Source organism: Nomascus leucogenys, chromosome 17 (genome assembly GCF_006542625.1).
Source record: "Nomascus leucogenys isolate Asia chromosome 17, Asia_NLE_v1, whole genome shotgun sequence".
In the NCBI taxonomy this organism is placed as follows: Eukaryota; Metazoa; Chordata; class Mammalia; order Primates; family Hylobatidae; genus Nomascus; species Nomascus leucogenys.
The window spans coordinates 46187058-46206726 of NC_044397.1; the positions used below are offsets into that span (position 1 = coordinate 46187058).

Here is a 19669-nt window from a genome sequence, read left to right on the forward strand (position 1 = left end):
TAGTGAGACCCTGTCTTTACAAAAAAAAAAAAAAAATATATATATATATATATATACACACACACATATATGTATATATAAAAATAACCGCCCAGCGGTTTTAGGGGTATTTTTGTGTTCAGATGCTGATATGGTTTGGATTTGTGTCTCCACCCAAATCTGACGTTGAATTGTAATCCCCAGTGTTGGAGGAGGGGCCTGGTGGGAGGTGATTGGATCTTGGGGGCGGATTTCCCTCTTGCTGTTCCCATGATAGTGAGTTCTCACAAGATCTGGTTGTTTAAAAGTATGTGGCACCAGCTGGGCGCGGTGGCTCACGCCTGTAATCCCAGCACTTTGGGAGGCCAAAGCGGGTAGATCACCTGAAGTCAGGAGTTCAAGACCAGCCTGACCAACATGGTGAAACCCCATCTCTACTAAAAATACAAAAATTAGCTGGGCTTGGTGTCGCATGCCTGTAATCCCAGCTTCTCGGGAGGCTGAGGCACGAGAATCACTTGAACCCAGGAGGTGGAGGTTGCAGTGAGCCATGATTGCGCCACTGCACTCCAGCCTGGGCAACAGAGTGAGACTCCATCTCAAAACAAAACAAAGTATGTGGCACCTCTCCCTTCAGTCTCTCCCTCCTGCTCCAGCCATGTAGACATGCCTCCTTCCTCTTTGTGTTCCGCCATGATTAAGTTTCCTGGGGCCTCCCCAGCCATGCTTCCTGTACAGCCTGTGGAACAGTAAACCAATTTAGCTTCTTTTCTTTATGACTTACCCAGTCTCAGGTAGCTCTTTATAGCAAAGCAAGGATGGACTGATTATAGATGCCATGTTTGTACCCATGCCATTGTGCCAGCCCAAGACTGCCACAGGGCTGGCCAGTCCCAAACATCCTCCACATCTGGCTCCAGCCAGGTTCCTGCAGCTTTGGGCTGGCCTCACAGGACCAGAACTCAATACATAACTATCTGACTGCTCCCTGCAACCTCTGGCAGGACTGGGCAGCCACGACCTCACTTCCCTGCCCTAACTCCAACGTACTGGCATTACCAATGGGGACTCGAAACTGCAGCTGGGTGAGCTCCAAGCCCTCTGCATCCTTCAGCAGGAAGGTCATAAGAAGTGGAAAATGCAACATTTGGGTATGAAGGCAGAAGTGCCTGTCTTCACCTAGGTCCGTGAGGATGCAGCCCTAGCAGGGACCCACCTTTCTCTACCCAGCACTTCCCTGCCCTCCTCTAGTATCACAGGGACTGAGGTAGGAAGGGCCTGAATAGGACAGGGGCAAGGCTTGTAAACACAGCTCTGTTCCTGCCTCTGCCAAACTGTTTTGCAGTTTTGACCTGCAAAAACTGTCCCACGCACACACCTAATTCCCTGCATGGACTGTGAGGTAGGCAGGCTGACTCCAACCACCCTTCCTCCAATTACAGAAAACAGTGACCATCTACAGGCTTCACATATCTTAATTAATTTAATCTTCACAAGAACACTAGGTAGTAAGTGCTATTATTATCTCTATTTTTACAGATGACGAAATGAAGGCATACAGAGTACAAATGAAATTTGCAACTGGGCATGATGGCTCACTCCCGTAGTCCCAGCACTTTGGGAGGCCGAAGCGGGTGGATCACATGAGGTCAGGAGACCAGCCCGGCCAACATGGTGAAACCCCGTCTTATTAAAAATGCAAAAATTAGCTGGGCATGGTGGCAGTTGCCTGTAGTCCCAGCCTCTGAGGAGGCTAAGGCAGAATGCTTGAACCTGGGAGGCGGAGACTGTAGTGAGCTGAGACCATGCCATTGCACTCCAGCCTGGGCAACAAGAGCAAAACTCTGTCTCAAAAAAAAAAGAAAAGAAATCTGTGGCCAGGGGCAGTGGCTCACGCCTGTAATTCCACCATTTAGAGAGGCGGAGGCGGGAGAATCACTTGAACTCAGGAGTCAGAGACCAGCCTGGGTAACATAGTGAAACCCCCACCTTTATTTTTTTAAAAAAAGAAATTTGCCCAAAATTACCCAAAGAAGCATCAGTGCCAGATTTTGAACCCAGGCAAGCCAGCTCCTAATCCTAAACCCAACCTGCTAACCACTAGGTTCTGCTGCCTCCCGGTAATCCACTCCCTGTCCATGACCTGGGCATTAGTAATTGCTGGCTACCAGGAATTAGAACTGGCTACCAAGGAGAAAAGCACCATCGTTTGCTCTAAATGAGATATGCATGTTTCAGGTTTGTAGAATTAGGGCTTAAGATACACAAAGATGGGCTGGGCACAGTGGCTCACGCCTATAATCCCAGCACTTTGGGAGGCCGAGGCAAGAGGATCACTTGAGCCCAGGACTTCAGCATGGGTGACATCACGAGACCCTGTTTCTAAAAAAAAAAAAAAAAAAAAAGAAAAGAAAAGCCAGGTGTGGTGACACTCACCTGTAGTCCCAGTTACTTGGGAGGCTGAGGCAGGAGGATCACTTGATTTCAGCTGATCAAGGCTGCAGTGAGCTATGACTGAGCCACTGCACTCCAGCCCGAGTGACTAAGACCTTGTCTCAAAAAAAGAAGAGGCCAGGTGTGGTGGCTCACGCCTGTAATCCCAGCACTTTGGGAGGCTGAGGGAGGTGGATTGCTTGAGCCCGGAAGTTCAAGACCAGCCTAGGCAACGTAGCAAGCCAAAAAACAAAACAAAACAAAAAACAAAAAAACTAGCTGGGCGTGGTGGTGCATGCCTGTGGTGCCAGCTACTTGGGAGGCTGGGGCAGGAGGATCCCTTTACCTGGGGAGGTTGAGGCTGCAGTGAGTTATGATCATGCCACTGTACTCCAGCCTGGGCAATAGAGTGAGGCTCTATCTAAAAAATAGCATTAATACTAGCAACCTACTCCTGGGATACAGACATAGAATCTGCAAAGATCTGTCCCAAGTTCCATGTGGCTCCAGTGTCGTATCCAACATTCACACAGATGAAAAATGTTCATCCTCATTTGAACCCTGAACCGAACTCTATTTTGCAGAAAGGATTTTTTGCACAGTCTTAACATACATTGTATTTTCCAGCAATGAAACTAAATTGAAGCAAAAGTGTACTTTGGGGCCAGGCGTGGTGGCTCACGCCTGTAATCCCAGCACTTTGGGAGGCCGAGGCGGGTGGATCACCTGAGGTCAGGAGTTCAAGACCAGCCTGGCCAACATGGTAAAACCCCGTCTCTACTAAAAATACAAGAAAATATATAGCCAGGTGTGGTGGCAGGTGCTGTAATCCCAGCTACTCGGGAGGCTGAGGCGGGAGAATTGCTTGAACTCGGGAGGCAGAGGTTGCAGTGAGCTGAGATCATGCCACTGCACTCCAGCCTTGGAGACAAGAGTGACCTCTGCCTCCTGGACTCAAGCAATTCTCCTGCCTCAGCCTCCCGAGTAGCTGGGATTACAGGCATGTACCACCACACCTGGCTATTTTTTGTATTTTTGGTAGAGACAGGGTTTCACCATGTTGGCCAGGCTGGTATCAAACTCCCGACCTCACAAGATCCACTCACCTCGGCCTCCCAAAGTGTTGGGTTTACAGGTGTGAGCCACCACGCCCGGTCTTTTTTTCTTTTTTGGGACAAGGTCTTGCTCTGTCACCCAGCCTTGGGTGCAGTGGGGTGATCATAGCTCAGTGGTCTCCAGTGCCCAGGCTGCACAGCAGGAGGTGAGCAGCGGGCGAGCGAGTGAAGCTGCATCTGTATTTACAGCCACTCCCCATTGCTAGCGTTCCCACCTGAGCTCCACCCCCTGTCAGATCAGTGGCAGCATTAGGTTCTCATAAGAGCACCTATTGTGAACTGCACATTAGAGGGATCTAGGTTGCATGGTCCTTATGAGAATCTAATGCCTGATGATCTAGGTGGAACAGTTTCATCCCAAAACCATCCCCTACTACCCCCCATCCATGGAAAAACTGTCTTCCACAAAACCAGTCCCTGGTGCCAAAAAGATAGCTCACTGTAGCCTCAAACTGCTGGACTCTAGTGATCCTCCCACCTCAGCCTCCAAGTAGCTGGGACTATAGGTGTATGCCACCACACCCGGCTAATTTTTTTATTTTTTGTGATAATAGGGTCTTGCTATGTTGCCCAGGCTGGGATGATCTCTTTTGAAATATTTTTTTTTTGAGACAGAGTCTTGCTCTGTCACCAGGCTGGAGTGCAGTGGCGCAATCTCAGCTCACTGCAACCTTCACCTTCCAGGCTCAAGTGATTCTCCTGCCTCAGCCTCCTCAGTAGCTGGGACTACAGGCATGCGCCACCACCGCCCAGCTAATTTTTGTATTTTTAGTAGAGATGGGGTTTCACCATGTTGGCCAGGATGGTCTCAATCTCTTGACCTCGTGATCCACCCGCCTCGGCCCCTGAAAGTGCTGGGATTACAGGCATGAGCCTCCACACCTGGCCCAAAATTTTTTTAACTTTCAAGGTCAAGGGTACAGATTCAGGTTTGTTACGTAGGTACACTTGTGTCATGGGGGTTTGTTGTAGTTTATTTCATCACCCAGGTATTAAGCCTAGTACCCGTTAGTTATTTCTCCTGATCCTCTCCCTCCTTCCACTCTCCACCCTCTAATAGGCCCCAGTGTGGTGCTTCCTTCTATGTGTCCATGTGTTCTCATTATTTAGCTCCCACTTATAATCGAGAACATGCAGTATTTGGTTTCCTGTTCCTGCGTTTAGTTTGCTAAGGGATATCTTTTTTAGAATTTTTTTTTTAAAGGAGCCTGCATCCTGACTAAACATCAGCATGCCTTCACCATGCGGTGACCCAGGCAGCTGCAGGATCTTCCTAGCACAATGTTCCCTTGAACATTCTCAGGCACTGATAAAGGCATCTAGATTGTTGCTCGAAACACTGAAAAAAAAAAAAAAAAAAAAAAAAAAAACTGGTCCTGAGCCAAATTTCTCAAACCCTCATAAAAACTCCTGACCCTGAGCCCCTCACTGCAGACATACCTAGGTAGACCCTCCCTTTTCTCTCACTGTTGTGAGGATCCACTGCAGCCCTACTAAGTAAATTCCCCTAAGAAATGTTCTGGCCTGATCACCCCGGCAGTTAGTGTTTCTTTCTTTAGAATCCCAACCAGCCCCGGCTGCTGCGGTGGCTCACGCCTGTAATCCCAGCACTTTGGGAGGCCGACAGGGGCAGATCACTTGAGGTCAGAAGTTCGAGACCAGCCTGGCCAACATGGCGAAACCCTGTCTCTACTAAAAATACAACAACAACAACAAAAAATTAGCTGGACACGGTGACGGGTGCCTGTAACCTCAGCTACTCGGAAGGCTAAGGCAGGAAAATCACTGGAGCCCAGAAGGAGGAGGTTGCAGTGAGCTGAGATTGCGCCATTGCACTTCAGCCTGGGTGACAGAGCAAGACTCTCTCAAAAAAGGGCTGGGCGCGGTGGCTCACACCTGTAATCCCAGCACTTTCGGAGGTCGAGGTGGGCAGATGGCCTGAGGTGAGGAGTTCAAGACCAGCCTGACCAACATGGTGAAACACCATCTCTACTAAAAATACAAAAATTAGCCAGGCGTGGTGGTGGGCACCTGTAATCCCAGCTACTTGGGAGGCTGAGATAGGAGAATCGCTTGAACCAGGGAGGTGGAGGTTGCAGTGGGCTGAGACCGGGCCATTGCACTCCAGCCTAGGCAACAAGAGTGAAACTCCGTCTCAAAAAAAAAAAAAAGAGCTGCATGTGGTGGCTCATGCCTGGAATCCCAGCACTTTGGGAGGCCAAGGTGGGCGGATCGGATCACCTGAGGTCAGGAGTTTGAGACCAGCCTGGCCAATATGGCAAAACCCCATCTCTACTAAAAATACAAAAATTAGCCGGGCATGGTGGCAGGGACCTGTAATCCCAGCTATTTGGGAGGCTGAGGCAGGATAATTGTTTGAACCGGGAGGTAGAGGTTGCAGTGAGCTGAGATTGCGCCATTGCACTCAAGCCTGGGCAACAGAGTGAGACTCCATCTCGAAAAAATAAAAAATAAAAATAAAAATAAAAAAGTCTTGATAGCTAGAATGTTGGCGTTCAGAGTCAGAACTATCCCAGCTGTAAAATATTTTTTCTAGATCAGTGTCTTGAAACTGTAGGCTGCCTTCCATTTGCGGGCCATGCGATCAAAGGACTGGTCACGCCCTGTGTTTTAGTTAAACGAAAAGAGACTAAATGGAAACGTATCAGTGTGTGTCCTATGCAGTGAGGGTGATTATCATGTAGTGAAACTTGTTTCTGTTACATACGCATCCTTTCAGAGACTGGTTCTCATACCCCCACAACAAATGTTAAGAAGCCACGGCACAGATAGATAGCATCACGGTGATGAAGGACTAGGGCTTAGGGAAGATTCTCTTTGCTTGGTGATCTCTCCTCTCCAAAGGGTAACCAAGGTTGACACACCAGCTGCATTCTCGGACACCTCCACTTACCATTTCCTGTAATTCTGGCACTTTGGGAGGCTTAGGTGAGAGGATTGCTTGAGGCCGGGAGTTTGAGAACAGCCTGCGAAACTGCATCTCTACCAAAAAATACCTTTTTTTTTTTTTTTAGACAGGAGCTCACCCTGTCACCCAGGCTGGAGTGCAGTAGCACAATCATAGCTCACTGGAGCCTGGATCTCCCAGGTTTAGATGATCTTCCCAGCTCAGCTGCCCAGGTAGCTGGGACCACAGGCGTGCATCGCCATGCTTAGCTCATTTTTTGTATTTTTTCTAGTAATGGGGTTTTGCATGTTGGCCAGGCTGGTCTCCAACTACTGGGCTCAAGTGGTCTGCCCACCTTGACCTCCCAAAGTGCTGGGATTACAGATGTGAACCACCATGCCCCACCAAAAAAATTATCTAAAAAATTAGTTGCGCCTGTAATCCCAGCACTTTGGGAGGTGGAGGCGGGCGGATCATGAGGTCAGGAGTTGGAGACCAGCCTGACCAACATGGTGAAACCCGTCTCTACTAAAAATACAAGAATTAGCCGGGCGTGGTGGCGTGCGCCTGTAATCCCAGCTACTCAGGAGGCTGAGGCAGGGGAATCACTTGAACCCGGGAGGTGGAGGTTGCAGCGAGCTGAGATTGTGCCACTGCACTCCAGCCTGGGCAACTGAGCAAGACTCTGTCTCAAAAAAAAAAAAAAATTAGTTGGGCTCAGTGTTGCACACCAGTAGTCCCAGCTGCTCGGGAGACCGAGGCGGGAGGATCACTTGAGCCCAGGAGATTGAGATTACAGTGAGCTGTGATTGTGATCACACCAGTGCACTCCAGCCTGGGTAATACGAGACCCTGCCTCTAAAAAATAATTATAATAAAAAACTTAGCTGGACGTGGTGGTGCCTGGATGTAATCTCAGCTACTCGGAAGGCTGAGGCAGGAAGGCTACTTGAGGCTGGGAGGTCGAGGCTGCAGTGAGCTATGATCGTGCCACTGCACTCCAGCCTGGGCAACGGAATGAAACTCTATCTCTAAAAATAAATAAATAAACATTCACTGTGTGCCACACACTGTGTTGACGTGCTGAATCCTCACCACATTAAAATGAGTCCCACGACGGGCGCGGTGGCTCACGCCTGTAATCCCAGCGCTTTGGGAGGCCGAGGCGGGCGGATCACGACGTCAGAAGATCAAGACCATCCTGGCTAACACGGTGAAACCCCGTCAATACTAAAAATGCAAAAAAGTAGCCGGATGTGGTGGCGGGCGCCTATAGTCCCAGCTACTCGGGAGGCTGAGGCAGGAGAATGGCGTGAACCTGGGAGGCGGAGCTTGCAGTGAGCCGAGATGGCATCACTGCACTCCAGCCTGGGCGACAGAGCGAGACTCTGCCTCAGAGGAAAAAAAAAAACAAAAGTCCCACCATCCTTGTTTTACAGATGAGGGAACTGAGGCACAAGAGGCTCAGCCACAGCCAGACGCGGTGGCTCATGCCTGCAATCCCAGCACTTTGGGAGGCTGAGACGGGTGGATCACCTGAGGTCAGGAGTTCGAGACAAGCCTGGCCATCATAGTGAAACCCCGTCTCTACTGAAAATATAAAAATTAGCCAGGCGTGGTGGCAGTCGCCTGTAATCCCAGCTATTCAGGAGGCTGAGGCAGGAGAACTGCTGGAACCTGGGAGGAGGTCGCAGTGGGCCGAGATCGCACCACTGCACTCCAGCCTAGGCAACAGAGCAAGACTCCGTCTCAAAAACAAAACAAAACAAAAGGCTCAACCGCTTGGCAACAGTTACAGGCCTGTAGGAGTCAGGGTCTAAGCTCACACCCACCATGCTGTGATTCAGCTCTGGGAGCTCCCTTCTTGGACTGTCTTTGGAGGAGCGTCTCCCTGCGCGTCCTCCTGCTGACCACCCCCTGGGGTCCCTCTGGCAGCAGCCTGGGGGAATCCTGTCCTTAGATGGGGAGACACGTCCCTACAGGACTCCTAATCTCCACTTAGCAATGACCCAGGGCACCTGAGCATGGCTTCTGTGCACCAGGAGTACAGCCCGCTGTCTCCACATGGAGTGCCTGGGACCAGAGCTCCCCATGTTTGTTTACAAATGGCACCTCTTCCAAGATGTCTTTTTTTTTTAGGCAAGGTCTTTCTCTGTTGCCCAGGCAGAGTACAATGGTGTCATCTTGGCTCACTGCAACCTCTGCCTCCCGGGTTCAAGTGATTCTCCTGCCTCAGTGTCCCAAGTAGCTGGGATTACAGAGATGCACCACCATGACGAGCTAATTGTATTTTTAGTAGAGACAGGGTTTCGCCATGTTGGTCAGGCAGGTCTCGAACTCCTGACCTCAGGTGATCCGCCCACCTCAGCCTCCCAAAATGCCGGGATTATAGGCGTGAGCCACCATGCCTGGCCCCAAGATGCCTTCTGTGAGCACCTCAAGTGAAGTATCATGTCCATCCTCTCTATCCTGCTCCTCTCCACCTCCCCATGATCTGCCATCAGATGATGCATTTATGTGTTTCCTTATGACTAGAAGGTAAGTGCCAAGAGGGCAGGCACTGTCTGTGAACTGTTGTATTCCCAGCTCTTAGAACAGTGACCGGCAATAAGAGGATCCTGGGAAATGTTTGTTATTGAATGAGCAAAAAAGTTTGGAGGCACCAGGTGTGGTGGTGCACGCCTGTAATCCCAGCACTTTGGGGAGGCCAAGGTAGAATTGCTTGAGCACAGGAGTTCGAGACCAGCCTGGGAAATACAGCAAGACCCTGTCTCCACAAAAAAATGTAAAAAATTATCCAGGCATGGTGGTGTGCACCTGTGGTCCCAGCTACTCAGGAGGCAGAGGCGGGAGGATCGCTTGAGCCCTGAAGTTCAAGGTTACAGGGAGCCATGACTGAACCACTGCATTCCAGCCTCCTGGGTGACAGAGTGAGGCCCTGTCTCAAAAAAGAGAGAGAGAGAGAGAGAGAAAAAGAGAGAGAGAGAAAGAGAAATAAGTAAAAGAGGAAAGAAAGAAAAGAAAAAAGAATTTGGAGAAAAGAGGCTGAATGTCAACAGCAAAACTCAACCCCTGCTTCTTTCCCCTTGGATGTAGCATGATTTACTGCCAAGTCTTCTAGCATTTTTTTTTTTTTTTTTTGAGACAGGGTCTCAGCCTGTCGTCCAGGAGGGAGTACAGGGGTGTGATCATAACTCAGTGCAGCCTTGACTTCCCAGGTTCACGTGGTCCTCCCACTTCAGCCTCCCAAGTAGCTGGGACTATAGTCATGTGCCACCACCACGCCTGGCTAATTTTTGTATTTTTCGCAGAGCCGGGGTTGCCCAGGGTGGTCTCAAACTCCTTAGCTCAAGTGATTCTCCCACCTTGGCCTCCTCAAGGGCTGGGACTCCAGGTGTGAGCACCATGGCCAGCCTCTTCTTGCAATTTTTCAAACCACCCTAGTTCTCCCATCATCAACAACTAGCGTGATATGTGAAGTGTGCGTGGTCTTCAGAAGTGGAAAGAATGTGGGCTCTCAAATGGGCAGGGATATGCTTATTTTATTGAGACAAAGTCTTGCTCTGTTTCTCAGGCTGGGGTCCAGAGGCACGATCTCAGCTCACTGCAACCTCTGCCTCCCGGGTTCAAGCGATTCTCCTGCCTCAGCCTCCCGAGTAGCTGGGACTACAGGCGCCCCCCACCACGCCCGGCTAATTTTTATATTTTCAGTAGAGACGGGGTTTCATTATGTTAGCCAGGCTGGTCTCGCACTCCAGGCAAGAATATGTTTCTTTCAGACAGCAACTAAGTTCACAATGACCCTGAGTAGACTCCAGAGTGCTATAGTCTGTGCGTTCATTCCACTTTTGGGGGAATCCTTGCACATCTGTGAGTGTGAGGGAACTGGAAGCACAGGGGGCCCACCGGGAAAATGAAATGATTTTAAAGCAAAACCTCTGACCTGAGAACCTGGCACGTATCAGGTTTGACCAGGCTAAGACAGCAGAGAGACATGAGCTCTTCTTCTCCAAGGCGTATTCTGTACTGGGATGGAGGTGAATCACCACGCACACAAATATATGAGTCCAAGGAGAGAGCAGGGAATAATACCGCGCTCCACGCAGTTTGCCTGTTCCAGGCAGGAGGCAGGGAGAGGTGGAGGCGGAAGGAACAAAGAGCTCATTGAGTAGCACCTTCCTCAACCACGAGACTAACCTCGCGACCCCAGTGCCTGCTGGGGAGGGAAGGGAAGGGACACAGAGCCTCTGGCTGCTGGAAAGGGGAAGGATTCGCATTAGTGAATACGATCTCCCTTTAGCTATGGAAACTGCGGAGGATGCACTGTCTTGGCAAAGGAGGTCTAGAGCGGGCCAGAGCTCTGCAACAGGAGACCACAGAGCGGGCTGGGCACCTGCGGCTGGGCATACAGGCTTAGTGCATGCTGATGGTTTATGTCACCGAGAGGGGTGTCTTGAAACTCCTACGTCTATTCAGTGCTCCCTGCTGGTCTGTATTTATTATTTACTTCCTTGGGGCAGGATTAGGGTCAGGCCTGCAAGCACTTGTTGGTCTAGCAAGCTACAGGAGGTTTTGTACCCTCAGGGGGAAGATGCAAATGCTTGGTGAGGCTGCCTTCAGCAGAACAATGACCACCCCTCGTCCAAATGACAAGTGACATTTCAAAGCAGCAGCTTGCAAAAAACCCTCAGCTGCTGATCGCACACGTTCTTCCCTTAGAAAACACCCATCCGGCTGGAGGAAGAAGACGCAGAGCAAATAAATTCAGATGTTTTATTCTGTAAAGCACATATGCACATACTTCAAACACGGAAAATTAATCTGGAAGTGAATGCCGTAACAGATCAGCTACTGACCATCATGCAGCAAGAGGTGAAATGGACCCACTGGCCCTCAGGACCCCACAGTGCCTGCTGGAGGGGTGAAAACCCAGGAAGCTGAAGCCCTACACGCTGCCGAGGAAAACGCAACAGACATGGCAGGTGCCTCACAACAAGAAACACTTACAAATAGAATCAAAACTGATTCAAGTCATACAGTGAAAGGACAAAAGGAAAAAGGAAAGAGATCAATATGATCCGAAACAATCGTTTTAAGAGTAAGTTGCTGACCTTCTGCTGGCCCTCCAGTCCGAGATGCCTGAGGGTGAGCTGGTGCTCCTGCACGGGGCCGCCCTGAACAGCAAGCGCACCCCGTCTGTCGCACACTTCGAATCCTGAGGTCCACCAGCAAACTCCAGCTGAGCGCTGAGCCTGGGAAGTGCCCAGATGGTGACAGGTCCCCTGGGCTTCCTGAGACTCGCTGGAGTCTCTTCAGGTCCTAGGCCTCTTCGCCCAGGCCCCCAGGCCTCCTCTCTCCCCTCAGCCTTCCTTTATAAACCTGATTGACTCTGCGTTTCTGTAAGATCTTTAAGAATTACTTGCTTAGGTGAATGTTGGATTTTAAAGTGTGTGTCCTGGCCTTGGGACAAGCCATCTGTCCAGGCATTTTTGGCACTTCCTTTCCTCACACCTAACAGTGTCGCCCCTCCCCTGGCTATAGATTCCAGCCACTCTCTGTAAAACAAGGGTAACTAATATTAGCAACAAGCTGGATTGAACAAACCAGTGAAATAGGCTTTTTCACATCTTTCTCCTTTGACACCACTCTGCCAGCTATAAATCTATCCCTATAACTCTGCTTCATTGGGATCTTATTAATTCAATAGCAGCTTAATCTAAAATCTGATGGTCCTAATGATAATGACGTTTCTAGAGCCAAGCCACATGGCTCTTTCTCAATCTGGTCTCTTAAGGGTCTCAAAGTCTCTAAGGAGAAAACTAAATTAATAAGTTAGCCATGCATCGTGTAAGCAACTCGTATCATACAAAGAAACTGGACAGACAAGTACGATTACTGTGCTTGAAACATACTCAAAGGAAAAAAAAAATACTAACATATCAAGTTACTATGGTGATTATGTTAGCGATCTTCGATAAAAGCACGCAACTGTTTTCCATTCAAAAATGCCTGGGATAAAATGTTCTAGGCCAGTGTGTTTCAGAATGCAGGAACTAATCCTAATTTAAAACAGACTACAAACCTAGAGAGTTAAGGAAAGGAAGTACTCATGGTCATGTCCAAGGTTTTCATTGCCCTTCTGTTATAACACTGCCTGGGAGAACACAGAAGTTATTAGTGACAATGAGCTATTAAGGCAAAAAGTTATTAAGAAAAACAGTAAGAATACAACAAGAAAGGACTGGAAAAGATAATGTATGGTTTTGCTTAAATGAATAAGGATTAGAAGGAAAAAGAGACAGGAACTAGACAATCAAACAAAATGTTATAAGAGGGCCGAGCGCAGTGGCTGACGCCTGGAATCCCAGGATTTTGGGAGGCCGAGGTGAGAGGCTCATTTGAAGCTAGGAGTTCCAGACCAGCCTGGGCAACAGAGGGAGACTCTGTCTCTACAAAAAAATTTAAAAATTAGCCAGGCGCAATGGCACACGCCTGTAGTCCCAGCTACTCAGGAGGCTAAAGTGGGAGGAATGCTTGAGCCCAGGAGTTGGAGGCTGCACTGAGCTAAGCTCCAGCCTGAGGGACAGAGCAAGACCCTGCCTCCCAAAAAAAAAAAAAAAAAAAAGAAAAAAAGTTACAAGAAAAATGCTTTCGGTTTTCCCTGATAAATGGCAAATCAGAATTGCATTCCTTCAAATTTCACAGTCATCGTTTTCATAATTTTACTGATCTACTAGTTGCCATTTTCCCTCTGAAGATATGTTAGTCGCATAAAAATAAAAGCAAAACAAAAAGGAGAAAATCCACCCACTCTTTAAAAAAGAAAGAAAGAAGAAATCCTTTCCTATTAGACCAAATCATTATTCTTTCTTTCCATACTGTCATCTGCATTCCAGAAAGCAGAAGAGCAAACGGTTACTCTAACTCTAGAGCCATTTACATTTTGAAGCCCTTTTGAGTGAAGAGGCTGCTTTAACTTTGATAACAGAAGGGAGGGACAAGAGCGGACGACAAGACAGTAGAACCTTCTCTACCAGCTCCAACAAGACCAGGTTCCTGGTCATCCATGTGGAAAATGAAACTTAGATCTTTACCATGTACGTGACTTAAATATTTAACTTTTTACTCAGGATAAAAGCACAAGTCTGTCCTAACTAGAGTAGTATTAAAATGTGACTATTTTATTTTTTCTTCATAAAGGAAAACAAAAAACAAAAAAACAAAAACAAAACAAAAAAAACTTAGGTATGTTTCCTGCAAGCAAAATGGAGAAAAAGGTGTTATTGTTGTTACTATGATTATTAAGCCACAGACACATAAAATCCACAAAATGGATTGGTGGCTTCGGAAATGCAATATCGTATCAAAGGTGCAGACTGTTTCAAATGTTCTCTACATATTGGGCTGAAACAAGAACCAAACCAAACTTCAACCCCACCAGCGACGCAACGCCCCCGTGACCTTGGTGAAAACATCGTCATGACCAGCTAGATCCAGGAATCCTTCTCTAGAGACACGTGGAAACATCCCATCAGGTAGGTCCTCAAGTCCAAGGTGGGGTTGAAGGGCTCTGGCTGTACCCAGGGCAAAGCACGTGCATTATTGGACCAATTTCTGAATAGATTTTTATAAATATGTACAAATCAGTTACAGGCACTTGAAATGTCTTTGGCTGGAATAACCCAACATCGTAAGATAATGTATTCACAGAGCGTCCAGGCCCAGGCTGGGTTCAGCAGGCAAGGATTATGGTTCTCTCAGTCTCTCTCAGAAAACAAGGAGCTGTGGAATTAGGCTTCAGCCAAAGCCACCTGGAAGACAGCAAGCCAGGGAAACCAGTCAAAAAAGGGAAGCCTAGGTAACTCAGCCCCTACCCAAAGACCACGATGCCACACCAATTGCACATATAAACCAGGCAGTGAAGTTACTAAATCCCTAAGAAGAAAATCTCATCTAGGAAGAAATTACTAGAAATCTCAAAGTCTCCTGCAAGATGCAGCCCATCTGGAACCACTGTGCGGAGACAGAATTAACTGGTTTTTGTTTTTCTGAGACACAGTCTCGCTCTGTCGTCCAGGCTGGAGTGCAGTGGTGCAATCATAGGTTACTGCAGCTTCCAACTTCTGGGCTCAAGCAATCCTCCTTCCTCAACCTCCCCAGTAGCTGGGAGTACAGGCATGCACCATTACATCTGGCTAATTTTTTAACTTTTAGTAGAGATGGGTTCTCACTATGTTGCCCAGGCTGGTCTCGAACTCCTGGGCTCAAGTGATCCTTCTGCCTCGGCCTCCTAAAAGTCCTGGGATTACAGGTGCACCTAGCTGAGGTAACTGTCTTTAAACCTTGATAAGCATTCTGTTAGAAGACTCCTTATGCTGATGGAACTACAGAGGATGCAGCTACCCAGAGTCAGTAGTGCTCCAGTGGAGACTTGAGAACAACTGCCAAGTCACTCCCTTTAATAGCGACAGAGGCTTGGGTATATGATTAAAAATCCAACATCATAATTTAGGTTGAGGGTAAAGACACTTCTAATGAAGACAGAAACTACAGCTGGCCTTCTGTAATTGTGGGTTTCATATCCACAGATTCAACCAAAAATACACAAAAGAGGGCTGGGCATGGTGGCTCACACCTGTAATCACCTGTAATCTTTGAGAGGCCAAGGTGGGTGGATCGCTTGAGCCCAGGAATTCAAGACCAGCCTGGGCAACGTGGCGAAACCCTGTCTTTTCAAAAAATACAAAAATTAACCAGGTGTGGTGATGCACGCCTGTGGTCCCAGCTACTCGGGAGGCTGACGATCGCTTGAGCCTGGGAGGTCAAGGCTGCAGTGAACTATGATTGAGTCATGAGCTATGATCGCACCACTCTACTCCAGCCTGGGTGACAAAGCGAGACCCTGTCTCAAAAAAAAAAAAAAAAAAAAAATTAAAAAAAGCAAAAATACTCAAAAGAAAAAAACCAATACATAAGAATACAACAATAAAAATAACACAAGTTTTAAAAATACACTGTAACAACTATTCACATAGTATTTACATTGTATTCGGTATTATAAGTAACCTAGAAGTTGGGCCCAGTGGCTCACGCCTGTGATCCCAGCACTTTGGGAGGCCAAGGCAGGTGGAACACTTGACATCGGCAGTTCGAGACTAGCCTGGACAACATGGTGAAACCCTGTCTCTACTAAAAATACAAAAATTAGCTGAGTGTGGTGGCGCATGCCTGTAATCCCCAGCTACTCTCGAGGCTGAGGCAGGAGAATCACTTGAGCCCAGGAGGCGGAGGTTGCAGTGAGCCGAGATCGTGCCACTGCACTCCAGCCTTGGTGACAGAGCAAAACTCTGTCTCAAAAAAAAAAAAAAAGGAATCTAGAGATTAACATTACAGAGGATGAGCTGGGCGCAATGGCTCACACCTGTAATTCCAGCACTTTGGGAGGCCAAGGCGGGTGGATCACTTGAGGTCAGGAGTTTGAGACCAGCCTGGCCAACATGGTGAGACCCAGTCTCTACTAAAAATGCAAAAAATTAGTGGGGCGTGGTGGCTTGCGACTGTAATCCCAGCTCCTCGGGAGGCTGAGGTGGGAGAATTGCTTGAACCCGGGAGGCAGAGGCTGCAGTGAGCTGAGACAGTGCCACTGCACTCCAGCCTGGGCGACAGAGCGAGACTCCATCTCAAAAAAAAAAAGAGGATGTGCAGAGGTCATATGCAAATATTGTACCATTTTACAGAAGGGATTTGGACATTCATGAATTTCGGTATCCACTAGGGTCCTGGAACCAATCCTTCTCGGATACTGAGGGATGACTGTCATTTCTTTAGACGAAAGGTGCCACCCACAATAAATGGAATATGGATAACTGGGACTTCCTGTATACAGAGACCTCCAGCAAAATGCTGGCCCGGACCTCATCCACCGCTCACCTTCTCGGGACAAAATTCAGGATTGCTCTGACGCAATTTGCTGGGTCTGCCCTTGATAACAGCATAGCAAAACATCGTTATCACCATCACAAAGAGGAAGTAACTGGTGTGCATGAGATGCAAATTTATTAATGAACGGTCATCCTAAATAAAGAAGAGAAAAAAAATCAGAAACATCTGCTCTGAGTGACTGAAAGGTTTTAATGCTGGGTTTTGAGAGACGGGATTGACAGCCTCCAGACTTGCCACTTTTCTTCTTAAGCTGCAAATGACCTAAGCTTTTTGTCTCCTAAATGACCAAAGCTGGGTCTCATTCAGTGAAGACATGGTGCTCCCGAGCCTCTGTTGGAGAGCACCCACTCCTTCCTAGCGCTGTCCTCTGCCCTGCCTTCTGCACCCCCACACTGCCTGAACCCTGCCCCTCCAGCAGGCTTCCCCCCATGCAAACGCTGCAGACACTCCGTCTTTAAGCCCCACTCCTTTCTGGACACATCCTCGTCATAAGACTGCTCTCAGGTGGCATGGCTGACAGCCGAGGCTGCATTCCTAACTCCTGGCTATGCCCCCATCAGGAAGGCCTCGGCACCTCACATCTCCCCAGGGTTGCCTCCTTCCTCCTGCTTTTCTCTACTTCTCTAAGTCCTTGGATGAAAATGCTGAGATCATCCTTGATTCACTGCCCTTTGACCTCCCACATGCAGTCAATCCCCAGGCCCTGCAAGTTACTAGAGGGACCCCAGACATGCTTCCATTCCTTTACCCTCTAATATCTCCAGGCCTCAGGTCAGCTCTGGGCTCCCCCAGGTCATTTATAACATAGCGGGGCAGCTCAGTCTTCTCAACACACTTCTTTACCAACCCCCACGCCCCAAACACAGGCAGGGACTGCCCTTGGCCAGGCACGAAGGGCCTCAGCCCACCATCCAGCCTGACCTCCACAGCTGGCTCCTGCAGGACCCTGGCCTACAAATGAGCCCCAGAAAAGGGCAAAGGTCGGGCGCAGTGGCTCATGCCTATAATCCCAGCACTTTGGGAGGCTGAGGTGGGAGGATCACCTGAAGTCAGGAGTTCAACACCAACCTGGCGAACATGGCGAAACCCCATCTCTACTAAAAATACAAAAATTAGCTGGGCGTGGTGGCAGGTGCCTGTAATCCCAGCTACTTAGAATCACTTCAATCCAGGGGGCAGAGGTTGCAGCGAACCAAGGTTGTGCCACTGCACTCCAGCCTGGGTGACAGAGCAAGACTCCATCTCAAAAAAAAAAAAAAAAAAAAATTCAAAATAAAGAAAAAAAGAAAATGGCAAAGGGCCAGGCCAAAAGAAGAGAGATCCAGCTAACACACACTGCCAGAAAGGAACATATTTACAAAATATCAAAGCAGTGTTAAAAAGTGGGCTCGGGCCAGGTGCAGCAGCTCATACCTGTCATCCCAGCAACTTTGGAGGCCAAGGCAGGAGGATCGCTTGAGACCAGGGGTTCAAGACCAGCCTGGGCAACACAGCAAAACCCCATCTCTACAAAAAGTTTAAAAATTATCCTGGCATGGTGACATGCACCTGTAGTCCCAGCCACTTGGGAAGCTTGAGCCCAGGAGTCTGAAGCTGCAGTGAGCTATGATTGCGCCACTAGACCCCAATCTGGGCGACAGAGCAAGATCCTGTCTCTAAAAAAATAAGTGGGCTCAAGTCTAAGTAGGAAGCTGAGCTAGCACACAGCTACTAGACAAGATAGGTAAGTATTTTCTTCCCCTTGCCTCTTGATTAAGTTAAATCCTATTCAGGCCTCACTCTCTAGCCGAAGATTCATCTCCTCCTACTACTCACTTCTACCTTTCAGAACTCTAAGCAGCACTATTTCTTGTTCACACGGGCACTAACTAGATAGTCTTCTATGAATGTCTGTGAATATCCCTCTAAGATAATATTAATAGAAGGATCCCTTGTAACCCCCCCAGGGATTAGGCAGTTGCTCAAGAAATAACTGCTGCTGAACAACAGAGAAAATGAAGAGAAAAACCAGATTTTTCTTAACCAATGAGTAGCATGTTTTTCCAAGCATCCACCACTCTGCCTAGTGTCCTAACTCACCTGGAAATCTAAAGTGGCAGAGGATACGCTTACCCAGGGAAGTCAGCAGGGCCTACACCAACAGCTGCAGCACATGCGCACACACGTGCATATGCACGCACGCACACACACACACGATTTTTCTCACTTACATCTGGAACAATCACTGTAAGCTTGGGATTTAAAGCATGATAGACTTTTCCAATGGCCCCCTTATAACACCAGAAAGGATTGTAATCTTGGGCGTATTTTGTGTTGGCATCTCTGGCAGTTGTGAAGATCTTGTACCAGAGCGTGGCGTTGCTGTACGTGTCAGGAACACAGTGCGGTGGCTGTCTGCAGGAGAAGAGGAGGAGGAAAGACACGTGCTCAGTGGCCTGAGTCATTCACTTGTGTCACCGCCACAGCAGCTGGTAAAACACTGAACACGGCAACACACATGGAAAGGAAAAATGTAATTTACATGTTCATGCTTCTTTGAGATAAATACCACTATATTTTAGTTTGAGGGTCTTTTTAAAAAAATAAAAATATAACAGAAAAATAAATAGGTGCCTGACATTTAGGAGTTTGGGTGTTGGATTTTTGCCTTCAGAATTCAGCCTACAGTCCTCTCACATGTGATGCAAAGCACATAAGCCCCTTTTAAGCCTATCTTCTCAAATTAGCTAAACTCTTAGTATATTAGTCCGTTCTCACGCTGCTAATAAAGACATACCCAGGACTGGGTAATTTATAAAGGAAAGAGGCTTAATTGACTCACAGTTCAGCATGGTTGGGGAAGCCTCAGGAAACTTACAAGCATGGCGGAAGTGGAAGCAAACACAGCCTTCTTCACATGGCGGCAGCAAAGAGAAGTGCCGAAGAAAAGGTGGAAAACCCCTTATAAAGTCATCGTATCTCATGGGAACTCTCTCACTATCATGAGAACAGCAGCATGGGGGTAGCAATCTCCATGATTCAATTACCTCCCACTGGGTCCCTCCCATGACACGTGAGGATTATGGGAACTACAATTCAAAACGAGATTTGGGTGGGGAGACAGCCAAACTATATCATCTTTTTTTTTTTTTTTTTTTTTTTTTTTGAGACAGAGTCTCGCTCTGTTGCCCAGGCTGGTGTGACCTCGGCTCACTGAAACCTCCAGCTCCCAAGTTGAACTGATTCTCCTGCCTCAGCCTCTAAAGTAGCTGGGATTACAGGTGTGAGCCACTGCGCCCAGCCCAAAGCATAT

General features: G+C 48.1%; 1 protein-coding gene across 5 annotated transcripts in view; it reads right to left on the bottom strand.

The window, feature by feature from the left end:
* Positions 1 to 11194: 11194 nt before the first annotated feature.
* The window catches only part of TMEM248 (transmembrane protein 248), a 35873-nt gene continuing 27398 nt past the window's right edge, over positions 11195 to 19669 (bottom strand). For all 5 annotated transcript variants that reach the window (XM_003276055.4, XM_030796134.1, XM_030796133.1 and 2 more), the window contains 3 exons: positions 18588 to 18771; positions 16366 to 16509; positions 11195 to 14246 (listed from right to left, as the gene is read on the bottom strand). In XM_003276055.4, coding sequence (XP_003276103.1) covers positions 14226 to 14246; positions 16366 to 16509; positions 18588 to 18771 — 349 coding nt within the window. In that variant the 3' untranslated portion in view covers positions 11195 to 14225. The remainder of the gene's footprint in view (positions 14247 to 16365; positions 16510 to 18587; positions 18772 to 19669) is intronic.